The following is a 16492-nucleotide window of genomic DNA, read 5'->3' on the forward strand; positions in this document are numbered from 1 at the left end:
AGCAGTAGCAGAGAGAAAAGGAGGTGAGAGAACAAGGGGAGCTCAGGGATTTAAATCTATGGACCAAGGAAACAATGGCGTAGTTGATGGACTTGGGAAAGTCAGAGTCGGAACTCATTAGAGAGCACGGGAGAGGATGACATTAGAGTATAGTCATCCCAAGTTTGAGATGAAGCTGCGATATCAGATAGAATGCATGTGGGGAGAGATGTGGGATTACAGGGGATGACCCAAGGAGAGGTGTAATCAACAAATGGATAAGTCACCCCCACTTTAAAAGCCCTTAGTAAACTACATGAGGACTAGCTGCACTGGAAGTTGTTCCTCTGCCGGACAGTTTAGTTAAAATGAGAAACCAACCAAAACCAAAACATCCTGTCATAGGAAGTGTGGTTCTCAGTGCTTCCAATGGGGGAAAAGTTACCAACTACAGGGGCTTTTGGGAAATTTCTTTCATATTCCATCTAAATTTTTAATTTGCTTTTGTCTGTGTCAAAACATAAATTCTTCCTCTCCCACGCATCTTTCCACATTTAGTTATAGTTTACACAACCTTAGAGTATGACTTGGTTCCTTCTGTTTTTTTCTAAACAGAGCAAGTCTTCATTGTCATTATTGTCTGTGATGACAAAGAAAGACAATGGGGCAAGAACGTTTTGGACAATTTTAGTGGCAGTTTCTATTTGACCTGGCATAGCAGTGTGCTCCCTGTTTTAACTGGTGAACTTCTCAATGATCTTTATTCATAATTAGTATTAAAACTGGTTGACATTCCCAGAACACACACCATTGTCTAGCTAGGGAGAGTAAGATGAGAAAAGATTTTCTATCATCCCAGCACAGATGACAAAGCCAAGTGACACTAAAAATGAGATATGGTAGAAAAATTTTACCACAGTCTGAATTACAATAGTAAATAACTATTATGGCTAATATTTATTAAGCACTTTCTAAGTTTCAGGCACTCTGCCACATGCTTATAACAGTTGGGACAACTGCAAGATTTTTAATGACCAAGATAACAGACTTTTCAAAAGCTCAATGGCATGTTTTGTTACTAGTTATCTATCTTCCATGAATAAAGTTAAGTGGCCCCTCTTGTTTGTTCTATGACCATTTAAAAGGTCTGAGATCCTTGCCGTACATCTTACTAATTTGCAGCCCACATTTTAAAAGACTCTGTTGCCCACACACAATGTATTAGAAATGTCCTGATGAGAAAAGTTCTAATCAATCAAATCAGTCTTGATTTAGTGGGATTTTGTGGACAAATCTTTGTTCTCAGCCGTATAATAATTACAAGCTGTTTTACCAGTGGATAAGGAAAGGATTATTCTCCTCTTTGAAAATGGTAACTTTATAATTGCATGTATTTACTTGCCTTATCAGAATAGAACTCACCAGCTGAGACGAAGGATTATTTTTATTTAAAAGACTCTTGGGTGAATTGAACAGCCACATATTTGGGGGAAATTTAGCCTTTGTAGACAATTGTTTCTGGCGTGGATAAAGAACAAATTGTCTGGAATGAGGTTTTTTTTGTTGGTTTTTTTTTTTTTTTTCCTCCCTTCTGGAATATATACAAAACTTGGCACAAAAATTACCTAGATGGTTAATTCAGCCCAACCCATGATACTGTGGAGAAACATACGTTTATTGACAGCTTTGTATATTCAGCATACATAGTGTTTCAGCCAAAGAGTTGAATTTCTTGCAGGCAGTTTTACAGTTCTGTATCAGAACCCACCAATATCTTAAGAGAATTATTTGTATTTTAGAATTCATTTTTTCTTATTACTGTCCCATTTACATGTGCAGCAGACGTCTATGTCTCCAATATGCCTGAAGAGGAATTTGCTTTTCTCTTAGGTGTTCATTATGGTTCCAAGTTGAGCTCATAAAAAAAGAAATAATAATAAGCCTAGATAATTTGTAGTTTGGATCCCATTTCTCTTAGCCAAATCTTCTCAATTGATTTTTCCACCCAATACCAAAAGGTTTGTTTCTGCAATGTAAACTTTTTTTTCATTTTTGCCAAATATCTTTAAAAACGTGAGTCCTGTCCCTTTTGTTCTTTTCCTTACTGATCCCTCTAATGTTCTCTAAACTCTCTCTAAAGTTGTTGGTAATATAAACGTAGTGTGTGTCTTTCACTTTGTTGACAAGGCACCAGCACCTCCTCTTGATTCCTCCTTATCCTTGCTCCTGGAAAACTGACAAAATTGGAGCCACAGCTAAAGGAATGCAAGTCAAGTTTCCTACTTAGCACAGACACAGTAACATTGCTACATGACGCTTTGGTCCACTTAAGGGGAAGAAGAAACCTGCGAATATTAAAGTGTTTAGAAGCAGCCACACAGCTTTCAGCTGTGTCCCTAAGCTTGGCGGCCGTCCGTCGTGCAAATCTTCAGTTATGCTAGGGCGCAAGACCGAGATGAGATGCCTCTGTCTCCATCAAAAAAGCAGCCTCAGTAGATTGACCGTGGCTGACTAGCTCTGAAAAAGTTTTCATTCAGAGTGACGAGCCCTAGGTCTGCTGCTGACACCCAGAATAAACGGCGCATAGGGCCCCCTGGCTGAGTGGTGGCATGGTCCTGGGCAAAGCGAATGCGGGTGCCAGGGTCCACCTCTGTCTCTGATGACCCTCCCTGGCCTCCTTGCGCTTTTCCAGAATTAAGCTTTCTCTCGGGTGCTTGTTTCCAATGTGTTCTCTCTACGGAGTTGAGTTTTCATCTCTTCCTTTCTCAAGCCCTGCCTCCTTGCAAGGCGAGAGGACCTGTTCCCTGCCTGCACCGCAGCTGGCCCGAGGGTCTTTCCCTTCTCTCCGCTTTTCGGTTCTCTTTCTGCTGCCATTGGAAACGAGGCTCCTGGAGAAGGGTCTGATGTTCTCCATCAGCACACGCCTGTGTTCCTCCATATGTCTGGTTCTCGTTGTTTTTTCTCTTCCAGGTCCCCATTTTCTGCGTGCCCTGTTCATCACCTTGCTCTCTGCCTCAGTCGTGCCACTCATCTCCCTCCTTCACTGTCCCCTGTGGGCATGTCTTTACTGGCCCGGTTTCACTTCATGGTAGCATGTGTCATGTGTCACCTCTCCTGCCTTCAGTCACTAGCATCCTCTCTCCTTTCCTCCTTCCTCTTGGCGTTCACCTCATCGTCACCAGCTCAAGCCAAATCAGCCATCCAGCCTCACTTCCTCTCTGTTGTCTAGTAAGTACTTCCTGATGCTTAAATGTGGCCACAGTGAAAACGTGAGACCAAGCCTCATAGGACTTGACCTCTATAGTATTAGTTAGGCTAGTTAAAGCTTTTTTAGATCTCATATTTAAATTTCCAGGCAAAATAATCTCCTCTGTTTGGCACTTGGAGTTTTCATTTCTCCCCTAGGTAATGGCATTGAAATTTATATGGGACGTCTACTGCCTTACCCAAGAGCAAACCTCCTAGCACCCCTTGGGAGAGTTAGCACTGTGATTGCAGGACTAGGGCTCCTTGAAGGAAGGTGGTCTCTGCATTATTCAGAGTTTTTTGTGTTTTTATGTGTTGGGTTTTCTGGGGGGTGTGGTGGGGGAGATGTAATGAGCCAAAACTCTCCACCACCTTGATAAAAAGGAGGTTTATTTTAAGGCTTCAACAGAATCGAACCTGCAAAGCCTCCCAACTCTTCCCTCTAGCTCACCCTCTAGTGCTGCAGGACTTTGTCACTCCTTCATGTTCTTTTTTGGTGCCTCTGCCTTCTGGCCTCCCACAAAGGCCAGTCTGGTCCCCCTGTGTCCCCGCAGGTGGCCGTCTAGTCCGCTTACCTAATAGCCCTCGCGCCTGTGGTCCACAGCCCATCCAACCAGGCACCTAGCAGATTCTTCCCCATCTGGGTTCTGATCCTGGTGAGAAATATAAAAAACTGAGACCAAAGTATCACCTTCATTACTGATAAAAAAAGAAGTTGAAGGATGCACCTTATTGTGTACTGACTGTCAGCTTCCTTACCCTGAGCCCCAGCGTTAGGCAGCTTCACACGCCCAGTCACAGGCACCGCTGGACCTGGGTGAGCCTCCCACCCCCAGGGCAGAACCCCAAGGAGGCGAAGATGACCTGGGCTTACTCTGAGCATCATATCCCTAAAAGGAAGGGCAGAGGAAGGGGCTGGGCTATCCATGCTTTCTCCATTCAAACACTCCAGTCCATTCCCTCCATCCCACCCCACCCTGCAAAGCCACTGAAGAAGTGTTATGCTAATGACCGTCCCTCTGTGTGGAGGGAGACATCCCCAGTGCACATCACAGGTCATAGTCTGCCCTAGGAGTGGGCTGTCTTTGGTCAGATGCCTGCCCCAGTCTCTAGGCAGTGGTCATTCCTTCAAGAGCAAGAGCCTGAACTTCTTTCCTTGAGCAGCAGCTGTGGGTGTGGCATTTTAATAAGGAGAGATTTTAAACCATGGCGGGTACTAGGACTGGCATATCCTGAGTCTTGCCTTGTAACAATGGGATACTCACTGTCTATTCTCTGGGTATTTTCTGAATGACCAGTCATTCATTTCTTCCTGCCTCGGTTTCCTCAGGTAACATTTGAAATTTGCATTTGATCATCCACCAGAGAGATGGAGAGAGAGAGAACATTACTATCAGGGAGGAGACATACAGGTAGAGTGGGTCTGTACTATTTTACAGGGGACAGGTGTGTCCTGCTAATAAGACTCTTCCAGAGAGCACCACCTGGAGGCTGTCCAGTGGCAGAGCTACCTAAGCGGAAAGACTCCATGAGAATGTTTTAGAACAGGGAAGACAAGTAACTTTCATCTCATGCCACCTTCTAGTTATTGACAGTGGCTGCCCAAAGTTCTATGCCAAGAAAGATCCCAAGGCTGTGTCTCAGCCCAGTGGAGAAGAGTTCTGTGATCTTTGCCCACCACAGTGTGGGAAAGGAGAGGGGGGCATCTGAGCCGAGGATTTGCCATTGTTGGTTGAAAGAGACCAGAGGTGAAATCCTCTCCCCTAGAAATACAGCTGCCTGCTGCATCAGGACTAGGAAGCAGAGGCTGCAAACTGGAAAGACCAGAGGAGGCAGGTTCTTATCTTCAGCCTGACCCTTTGGCCACAGGGCCAGAAATTGGATTGTATAGAGCAAAGGTCTGCCAGCTTTTTCTGTAAAGGGTAAGATTTTAGGCTCTGTGGGCCACATGTTCCCTGTAGTGAACACTCAGCTCTGCCATTGTGCTGAAGCATCCATAGACACTAGGGAAAGGAATAGACATGGCTGTGCCACATTAATCTTTTTTTTAACAAAAACAGGCAGTGGAACAGATTTGACCCACGGGCCATAGTTTGCAGATCCCTGGTGTGGAGAAGAGGCCAGCAGCAAGACCTAGAATTCTAGAAAATCTTCACATTATCTGTATCTCAATTTCCCTCTGTCCTCAGTTCTGTGATATCTCAGGAGAGTAAGAATTTGGCAGGTAATATTAAGCTCCTAGATTCTAACTTCCTCTCAAGGAAAATATTAGCAATGGGGTCTACTCAGTTTCATACCGTCAAAATTACCTTTGAAGATTCCTTAAATCACCCATAAATTACAATATATGTGGATTGAAGGAAAGGAGGAAGACTCAAGGAAGGCATGAAAGGAAAGTCTATGTGCAGATGTTTTAAGTGTATAAAACATTCCTCCTTTAAAAGAACTGTTTTATCCCTAGCAGGTGATGGGGGTGAGTACCGAATTGTAAGATGTTCTTGCTTGCCAGGGAGTTTATTCCATTACAGTTTAATATTAAGGCTCCATTAACTTTGGTTTACATTAATACATATATGTGGTTTTTTTTGAGAGTCAACATAGTTCAAAGTGAAAGCAAAATCATAAGCACCTACCTTAAGCCCTCAATAAAAATATGTTAGACTTGATCCTAAACCTTGCTTGTGTGATCAAACCACATACACACTGTTCTCTGAAACACCATAGAGAAGAACCTGCCCACTGGTTCCTGTCTTCAAGCTGGGGTCTCTTGCTGTGATCGTCCGAGTAACTATCACATTCACACCCCGGCTGCTGATTTCTTCGTTACCCTGAGAGAAGAAATCATTGAGGAAATTAGGTGTGGATATGATACAGGCACACAGCATATCTTATGTCATCTTTAATTTTTATAAAAGGTGAGAGATCCAAGGCATTTAAATAAGGTACTCATCTGAGGAGACATCTAAAGCCTCAAAACTGCAATACCTTTGCCAGGTTTTTCACCTTCTTGAGAACAGAACAGGTTGAAAATCTCAGCTTCCTTATTTGTAAAATGGGAATAAAAATATATGGCAACATCACAGGACTGTTGTAAGGAGCAGTTGAGTTTTTAAATCTTGGAACAGTCCCTGGCTCAATAAATGCCAGCTCTCCTTATTATCACCTGAACTCCTGTCGGTGACTCGATGGAGACCGCGTGGGTGGACTCTGCTGGCGGCCAGGCCAGGTGCTGGGTGTTTGGGCCACATCATCACATACAAGGAGGGCTGCTGACACAGCAGGGGTTTGGCCTCTGATGCTCAACAAATTATTCCATTTCTAACGTACAGTAACAAGACAGAGAAGAATGATAAATAATCTAACTTTACACATCACCAAGAAAATGGGCCTTCTCTGATTGTCACTTGACAGGAGAATAAGGAAGGAGGAGCAAGAGCACAGGGTCAGAGAACATTTTAGGAGGCATCTGCTGCTTTATAGGATTTGGCTTATTTCCACTGATCTCCCCTCTCCTCGGGGGTGGGGAGACTCCCTTACTTAGAGCAGTGGTTGAAATGTTTTAGACTTTCTAGGCCACGCTGTCTGTGTCTCAGCAACTCAGCTCTGCCATTGTGGAGCACAAGCCACCGTCGACGATCTGTAAGCAAATCATTTTGGCTGTGTTCCACGAGAACGTTATTTATGGATGCTGGAATTTGAATTTCATGTAATTTTCATGTATCACAAAATAGCCTTCTGATTTTTTTTTCCAGCTATTTAAAAATGTAAACACTCTTCTTAATTCCCAGGTGGTACATAAAGAGGCAGCGGACTGGATTTGGCCCAAAAGCCACGGTTTGCCAGCCCTGACCTAGGACACTAGACTGAGAATGAGACCTGCAGAGTTAATTGGTCATTTGACCCAAGCAAATGATGTAACATCTCTGGGCCACAGTTTCCTCTAGCAAAATCAAGAGACATATCCTATAGGATGCCTAGGATTCTTTCTAGCAGTTAAAGCCTGGGCTGCATGGTTATGTGGCTTTGCAGTCAGAGGATCCTGGGTTCTAATCCTGGCTCAGCCCCTGGCTTGCTGGGGAATGTTGGGCCAAGGTCTTAAGCCTCCAGTGCCTCAGTTGCCTCATCTGTAAAATCAGGATAAAAATGATGTTGACTTTAGAGTTGCTCTAAGGATTAAGTTTCATAATACTTGTGAACCCCTGAAGTCATGTATCTAACAAACATATGTTGTACCTGATATTTACTCAGTAAGTGCTGTTATGTTCTTTATTAAAAAACCTGAATTTCTATTGAAATAATAATTTTAACACATGAACTGCCATGTGAGTTGTATTTAACTCATCCTGGTTTTGAGCCCAGGGCCTCGTGTCATGAAGCATGTGTAACTCATATGTCTCTTGAGCCACATGAACTATTTCTCAAGTTGCATAGAAAACAATAAAAAATAACAATTTTTTCATTGAATTAGCAAGGATCGTTTTGTTTTTGAAGTTTTTATTCTATTTTCTTAATAAAATGCCATGGCCCAAGGGAAATTTTTTTTTTTTTTTATGATGTGGCAGTCGGTGTGTTAAAAAGTCAGTTTCTACACACTTCCAGATTAGAAACCGGTTTCCTCCACAGCCCTGTGATAAAAAACTGGCCAGAGTCGGGGGAAGGGCTTCCCCTTTTGAACAACACCCTGTGTATGTGGCCACGCTGTCTTCTCTCATGCATAATGAAAGCAAAGAACAAATTTTGATGAATTAACCTTGCATCTCTGTTTACAGCTCTCTTACCCCACCCAGTGGCAGGATGTCACTGGTAACGTGCTGAAGAGGTCAAGAATTTTTAATATTTTAATAATTATTTTTTTTGTAATATCCTCTAGCAGTAGAGCGAGATTTCATTTTAAACTCGTTCCCCTTTACTCCTCTTTGTTTTGCCATTTTAAGGCCTGTGGTGAGTAGATAACCACTTAGCTGACTGGCTCTCAACAAGCAGATATTAGGAAGTGCCTGAAGTTCCACCAGCGTGAGTTGATCAGTTATCTGTACAGGTGGTTATTAAAAGTGTTGCCCTGCAGCCTCATTAAAAAGCAATGCAGCATTTAATAAATATTAGAACATGTCAGTAGCACCATTTAAATGTGGGAAAGAGATCAATTTCCTTTGCTAATTCTGTGCACAGGCATAAACACTCTCTTTAGAACACTTAATTCGTGTCAGAGTTTAAAGCAGCTATGATGGTTTCTATTTAGACGTACAGGCAGGGAGAGGGATGGGGAATAGATTTCAGACACTTGGTGAATCAAGAAGAAACTAACCTTAAGTACTCAAATAATATCATTAAGAAAAGGAGCCGACCAACTAGCAGTCATTTCCAAGGCTTCCTCTATTTCCCTTTTCTTTTCTAATGACCAAGGCTTGGTGGCTGCTGTTTTCCTTTTGTGTGTGTATGTGTGTGAAATGGGGTCTCACTGTGTTGCTCAGGCTGTTCTTGAACTCCTGGTCTCAAGCGATCCTCCTGCCTCAGCCTCCTGAGTAGCTGGGACTACAGGCGTGCACCACTACGCCTGGCTAGTTGCCCGGCTTCCTTTATAACCCCCATCTCTGTGTGTCCTCACTTCCCTTTCCAGCTGCTCCCTCGACAGGAAGGAGGAAGCAGCAGGCCGTAAGGAACAGCCAGGGCGGGGTCCATGGGCAGGAGAGCTGTGTCATCCAAGGGAAGCCAGGTAGAATGCTCAGAGGAGACGGAGCCAGGGTCAGAGCCGGGGCTGGTGCGTAGGCAATTGCTTGGCAAGCTCACTTTCCTTTACTGTCTCTGTTTGCCCTGTCTGTATCTTTTCATATGTCTGTCCCTCTCTGGGTCATTCCCCATGACTCTCCATGTGTCTCTGATCTCTCTCCCTCTCTCTCTTCTCCTCTCCTCTCCCTCTCTCTCCTCCCCTCACCCCCAGTGTGACAGGTTTCCATCTGGTCACAGTGCCTCTACATGTGACCCCATTTCTCATCACAGTCCTATGCCTGAGTTTATATTTGAATATGAGAATCCTCTTCAAAAACTGCTTGATTCTGAGCATGCCTGGAAGATGCTTAATAATTAAGGCTGTAATTAAAATGTAACTGCAAGTATAATTAAAATTCACTTTAGTGGATCCTAGAATTATGAAGCAATTAGGCATTTTGACACAACACCGAAGGATCAGTGGGCGGAGAGAAGGATCGTGTTTTTCTGGGGCACTGCCCCCCTCCCTCTTTTTCTCCCGCCCTTGCCCTCCGGTGTCAGCCTTGCCCTCTGGTGTCAGCCTCCAGCGGGGCCTCACTGGCTGGGACACCCGGAGCTGCGGGCTCACCCAGGGGCAGTGAGCACAGCCCGCTGTTCCAGGCCCCTCCTAGAGAAAGGGGCCACTGCCAGCGCCCCTGGAGGGCTCGGGAAAGGTTCAGAAAAGTCACTCCTTACGGTGCCACGGGCAGTCTGGAGTTTCTATTGCAACCCTACAAAAACACCTTGTGGGTGTAAGAACACCAAGGTGACTCAAAAAGTACCCACCCACACTTCCCCTCACCCAGCACGCTTTCTGTGTGGGAACGCGTCCATAGTCACTCAGCCTGTCAGCAAGTACATGGCTAAGTGACGGGGATATTGTAAGATATCCTGGCGAGCAAGCCTGACAAAGTGACGCGCGTGTTTAGTGGGGACGAGGGAAGTGTCAGTAAGCCATCCCGATGGGGCACAATCTGTGTTAAGATACTGGAAGTACAAGTACTCTGAAAGCGCATTTTGCAAGCGCTTTGGGACATTGGGAGGTGGTGACGTGGAAGGCATCCCCAAAGAAACGTCATTTAAACAAGATGCCTCATGAACACATGGATTTCAGCCCAGCAGAGAGGGAGGTCAGCCCAACAGAGCTCTGCATGGAGGGCCCAGCACATCTGGACATTCAAGAATTTCCACACCAGCTTTTTCCCCTCTTGGGAAAACTGGCACTAAGTTGGGTGCCGAAGAGGATATTAATTAAGGAACTGAATTATTTAGACTACTTGGTTGCAAGGAAATGCAAAGGTTACCTGAATACAAAAAAAAGATCAAGAGTTCATTTCATCCAAACGCATGGAAGGGAATTCAAGTGAGATGGAATAAACAGTTCTCCAGTAGGTGGGAACCATGATAAAACTGGACCCCAGAAAGAGCAGATCTGGGGTGGAGGAAGACCTCAAGGCCACCACTCTGACACCTGTCTGGAGGTCTTGGGAGCTGTGTGTTGAGATTGGAAGGTGCTCAAAAGAGAAAGGGAAGAGGGAAAAGAGACTTATCCATGTCTCGGTTGAGGGGGATAAAAATTTACACACTTTAACTTTCATTCACCTTCTGGTCCAAAGACTGATTTGCTTCTGTTTTAGTCAGAGCTTTTGCTTCCTGCTCTGTCGTTACTCCACGAAAGCCATGCCTGCAGATTAATGCCTGAATCCCTTAGCCTGGTAACTAACACCTGCCACTGCCTGATCGCCTGTCCTACTTCTCAACCTCTGGGACCTTGGCTAAAACCTTACCAAATGAATCAAAATGCACACCAAGGTTGTATTAGTAAAATGATAAATCTTTATGGCTGTGTTAGTTATCTAACAGTGTGTAACAAGCTACCCCCAAATTTAGCAGCTTAACCAAAGGACCATTTATTATCTCACAGTTTCTGTGGCCAGGAATCCGGCTGTGGCAGAGCTCAGTCCTCTCTCTCAGGATCCCACAAGGCTCCAGTGAAGATGTCTGCCAGCGCTGTAGATATCTCAGCCTGGGACTGGGGAAGAGTTCACTTCCAAGCTCACGCCCGTGGATGTTGGCAGGATGTGGCTCCTCATGGGTTGTTAGACTGATGGCCTCAGCTCCTCATTGGCTATTGGCCAGAGGCTGCCCTCAATTCCTTGCCAAGTGTGTTTCTCCATTGGGCAGCTCGTGGCATGGCAGTTTGCCTCATCAGAGTGAACAAAGGAAGAATCGTAGCCAGACAGAAGCTACAGGCTTTTGTAAGCTAGTATCAGAAGTGACATTCCATCACTTTTGCCATGTTCTTATTCATTGGAAGCAAGGCACTGAGTCCAGCCCACACTCAAGGGGGGAGGATTATGTAAGTTGTGAACACCAGCAGGTGGCATTGATCGATTGATCTTTGAGAGCCATTTTAGAAGGAAACTGCCTTCCATAGTATTTACAAAGTCATGTCTTATTCAAAGTATTATAATTGTGGGTCCTGAAACAACAGAAATGCTGAAACGTAAGGGACTTAACAGTATAGAAAGTTCTTTCTCATTCACATCAGATCTGAGAGTGGGAGTGGGTGGGATGTTCTGCTCCACACAGTTACTCAGGTGTCCAGGCTGAAGGAGACATTGCCATCTTCAAAGGGTGCCTTCCAGGTCTGCCCTGCCGGGCAACATTCCAGACGACAGACAGGAAAAACAGGCAGAATGCAAAGGGGTCACGTTGGAGATTCTTAGGGCCCATGATTCACATCCTCTCACATTCCATAGATGCAAGAGGCCTGGGAAACGCGGTTTCTGGCTGGGCTGCTATTTCCCAGCAGCAGCGCTCCCCTGAAGACGAGGGGCAGGAACCTCTGGTGCACAGCCAGCCTGGTGTGCCACAGACACTTTGCCATTTACAAAATGCGTTTACACGTCTCACTTCATTTGCTTCTCATTGCAACCTGTGCCATCAGCTGCACTATCCTCGTTTTACAAATAGGGAAGCAGACCAGCATATCCTAGAACATATCTTTAGATTGCAATTACAGAAAATAGTTCAAGTCCTATCTGTGTGTTTTATCACCTCTGTGACCCTGGAAAAGTTATTTAACCCCTCTGTGCCTCAGTTGCTTATTTGTAATTAGGGATAGTAGGACCAAGTTACCTGGTTTTTGTAAAGATTTCATATGCTCCATGTAAGTTACTTATATGGTGTACATAGGCACTTAATGGGTCTTAGTTCTGGGAAAGATGAGGATGATGTTATATATGGGCATAAAGAAGTTGAAGCTCTGGGTACCCAGAGAAAATGGTAAATGTAAAAAAAGAAGAAGAAGTTAAGGCACAAAGGAGTCCAATGATTTATTCAAAACTATATAAGGAATATATGGCAGAGCCAGGATGCAAGAGTGGGGATTTTAGGTAGCAACTTCCTGACCTTTCAGACTGTCACTTTCTGGAGAGGCCTTTCATCAGCTTCCTGTGCAAAGCAGCAGGAAGTGAGCCGGAGGCACAGTGCCAAGGGTCCCCTCCACCCCTGCCTTGGGGCACCCAGAGTCCCAGGAGAATCCATGCCACAACTTCTTTTCCATCCAACTGTTCCCATTCAACCTAGCCGTTGCCTTTTGATAGGAACCATGCTGATCAAGCACCTCTTTTTATTTGCGCTCTTTGTGGTAAGCCAGGTTCTCCAAGGCCTATATTTCAAAGTCTTTGTTTATAAATAGGCTCTGTCTTGCTAACTAGTTAAAAGCACAGGAAATAATGCAAGATAAGATAGTTGATTAGATGCTTAAACTCTATCACATGTCTCCTAGAGGGTTGTTCACTATTAAAAAGCAGAAAAACAGTTCATATGTTAAATAGTCACTGAAGCACACTTTTGGATGAGGTGACTTGGCTGGCAAATACTCCCAAGTCCACCAGGCACAACCAAGAGCTGTCATCAGAGATTCCATTGCTCATTTTCAAGGCCCATCTCTTTTCATTATATAGAGCGAGGAGGAAGAGAAATGGACATGTTGGATGCTGCAAGAGTCTCCAAAGCAGGGGATTTGTGGGCATAGGTGGGCACAGCCTCAGAACTTCAGATTAGCTCACAGCTCAGACCCTGCCTTCCAAGAGGTCTTTAAGACAGGTGACTTCTGGTATGGGCCAAAACCACATTAAATCCACTTACCTGTGGATTATCAGCAGTCATGTCAGTTTCTATCAGTAAAAAATGTTTATTTCCCTCTTGCACATCCTTGCTTTCATATTTTCTAGTTGGACTACAGCTTGAGAAATATCCCATAATCTTTCCTGTCAGTAACATTGATTAGCACCTATATTTGATTCATTTCCTGGTGAAAAGCTATAGACTGAGTCTTGTGTGTCCTCATGTATTACTCCAGTCCAGGCAGTCCCCAGTTTATAATGGTTCAACTTAACGGTTTTTCGACTCTACAATGTTGTGAAAGCTGATACAAATTCAGTAAAACATCAGTAAATTACACAAGATAGTCAACACTTCATTATAAAATCAGCTTTGTGTTAGATGGTTTGGCCCAGCTGTAGGCTAAAGTAAGTGTTCTGGGCACATTTAAGGTAGGCTAGGCTAAGCTGCCATGTTCAGTAGGTTCAGCAGGTTAGGTATACGAAATGGATTTTCGACTTAGGATATTTTCAACTTGGAGTTGGTTTGTCAGGACATAATCTCATGGTAAATTGAGGAGCATCTGTGCTCCATACCTTCCCAACGCCCTGCTATGCCTTTCTCTTGCTCATTTTTTCCACAAGACATTTTCTTTCCATTTTATACTCAGACTATTCCATGAAGGGAAAACTCCAGAAGATTTTCCTCCTTCAAACTAGTCGAACAGGTGCTTGTTAATCTTTCTTTGAGCATAATCTTAAAGGAAGCTCATTTCCACTTTTTTTAACTGCCAGAGAAAATATAGGCAGTGTCTTTATAATGGCAGATAACTGAAGTAAAAAGAAAGCAAATAAATTTGTCTTCTGGGTATATCTGTCTAGCCAGATTTGGATCATAAAAGGCTGAAACTACGTCATAATGAAATAGTGTTAGTGTCAGATGAGACCAAGGCATCCCATGATTTCAGGTTGTACAAAAAAAAAAAAAACCATCACAGGTCACTACCTCCAGTTACACTCAGTGATTGTTCATCATTCCCCTTTCTAGGAACCAATGTCCAAGAGGCTCAGAACATACTCAACAACAGCGGACTGCCCATCACTTCCGCTGTCGACCTGGAGGATGCAGCCAAGAAGGCTGTGGCCAGTGTGTCCAAGAAGTGACATCTTCATTCTGATCCGTTGGGGAAAGAAGTCCATTTCTCCATAAGAAGGGATGGTTCTCTCATCACTTTGAAAGAAATGGTTATCTCATTGGGGGGAAAATAAGGGGAAGGCAAGAACAAGAATCACCGTATGAAAAATCCTAAATCTGTATTTTCTTGAATAAGATATCTAGACAGCTTAAATCTGATTTTACTTATAGTAAAAATATAAAAATAATGTCCTGTGTTCTCATACTTTTCTATCATGGCAAGCCTGCTCAGTATGCAGTGTTTTACTGACCTCGGAGTAGTCAATGTGGCTAAATAATGTGTGTATATACAGAATTTGAAATCAGGCCCTGGTTCACTTACAAAGATTTTGGTGAACATCTAATCCTATATAATAGAACAAATCACAGGCTACAAAAAATTCAGATAAGATGACATTTAACATATTAACTACCAAAAAGGCACAGCTAAGACAGTCAAGCAAATAGCTATTACACACTGCAGCAGTTTTTACAAGTTTCTAATTCCAGCATATGTTTTACAATGGAAGGTCTGCATTAATATATCATATATGTATTTTACCATTTGCCTTAATATCAGATATGCTGTTTACCTCACACTAAAAGCCAGAAGCCTTATTTGTGATTTTGGAATAGAAGTTTCCATTTTAATGTTACAAGTGAAGAATGCTGATTCTTATAGAAATCTCTGTAATTAAGTCATTTCAAGGTGAGACAACACTGAAGATCAAATTATATTGACTATCAGTATCTTCTCTCCTCTCCCGTATGCCCCACTCCCCACTCCCTGGAATTTACCAGTTTGTGGTAAAAAAATGAAAAATGTATTTAAGTGGAATGTGGCTTTTTATCATGGTGTCCATTTTTGTGGTGGGAAAAATTTTGAATTAGATTTTTGTTTAAATTTTGGTACATTTTTATCTGTATACAAATTTAAATAAAATCCTGTTTCGTAATCTCTAAGGTCTGTGTGTATATTTCCCATTTTAGTCAATTTTATTCCTCAAACAATGTTTCTTTGTGAACTAAAATAAAATCTTAAGCTCTTTGCCCCAGCCAACTGAGTGGACCCTCTCTTGGCCAAGGGGACCCTCTCAACCCCCCAGCAAAAAAAAAACCTTAAAGCTGAGTTGGTGGCCATGAGGAGAAGCGAGGTAAGACATGCCTAGTTATGCCCTGTCCCTTTTGGAGTTATTTTCTGTAGCAAAAAGATAACAAAATCATTAATAGGCCCGAGGCCATGTAAGACAAAGGTTAAACCACACCTGCAGGTCATCAGTTTACTTAACAGATCCCTGGAGTCTTTTATATGTCTGGTGGCTTGTCTCTGATTAACAGACCTCATTGTCTTAAACTATTCCAAGCCTTTAGACAAATCTTCATTTCCTTAACCAATTACAAATCAAAGAATCTTTAAACCACCAAAACCTGTAATACCTTGCTTCGAGAAGTCCTACCTTTTCAGGCCAGACCAATGTACACCCTCCATATGACTTTACGGTTAATTCCTGTCTCCCTAAAATGTATAAAACCAAGCTGTAACCCGAACACAATAAGACCACTTGCTCAAGGCTTCATGGGAGTGGCTCTCCGAGCCATGGTCACACAGATTTGGCTCAGAATAAACTTCTTTCGATTATTTTACAGAGTTTGGGTTCTTTTCCATTGACATCTTTTACTAAGACATCAACCTTAGTGTCTTAGGCATATCTCTAAAATTAGAAAATCTGGGTTGTCCCAGGGGTATTCCAGTTCCATTCAACTTCATCAGATACCCATTTCTGTGTTAGGACAGTATTCAATGCATAAAAATTATATACAAACCAGAAGCCCAGAAAAGTGTCTCAGGTGTCTGACAGGTTAAAGTGTGGTGTCTGTGTAATGCTAAAGGAAACACACTGGTGTAAACTCTTCTCATTTAGCAAGGCTCAGTTGCCACCATTAAATTTCTTGTCAACATACAAATGTGTAGCAGACCAAACTATTTTATTTATTTTTTACCAGGATACATTGTTCTTGTAAGTTTCACTTACAGGCAAAATTTTTAAAAGTTATTATTGTATGGATCCACATTTGCCGTGGAGAAATAAACTAGTTGATAGATCTGTCTTATATGCTTTAATAATGGCTACACAATGAATGAAAAACAGCAAGTGTCTTTTTAGATATATTTTGTTTTTTGATATTTGAATAGTAGTCATTTTGACATCCGTTCCCAGAGATCAGACAATGACTTGGA

The 16492-nt window shown here is 43.1% G+C and overlaps 1 protein-coding gene across 1 annotated transcript in view; it reads left to right on the plus strand.

Moving 5' to 3' along the window:
* SUCLG2 (succinate-CoA ligase GDP-forming subunit beta) overlaps window positions 1–15216 on the plus strand; it is a 257611-nt gene extending 242395 nt beyond the window's left edge. The window contains exon 11 of the mRNA XM_045530945.1: window positions 14128–15216. Coding sequence (XP_045386901.1) covers window positions 14128–14243 — 116 coding nt within the window. The 3' untranslated portion in view covers window positions 14244–15216. The remainder of the gene's footprint in view (window positions 1–14127) is intronic.
* Window positions 15217–16492: the final 1276 nt, after the last annotated feature.

Source organism: Lemur catta, chromosome 18, assembly GCF_020740605.2.
Source record: "Lemur catta isolate mLemCat1 chromosome 18, mLemCat1.pri, whole genome shotgun sequence".
NCBI classification, from domain to species: domain Eukaryota; kingdom Metazoa; phylum Chordata; class Mammalia; order Primates; family Lemuridae; genus Lemur; species Lemur catta.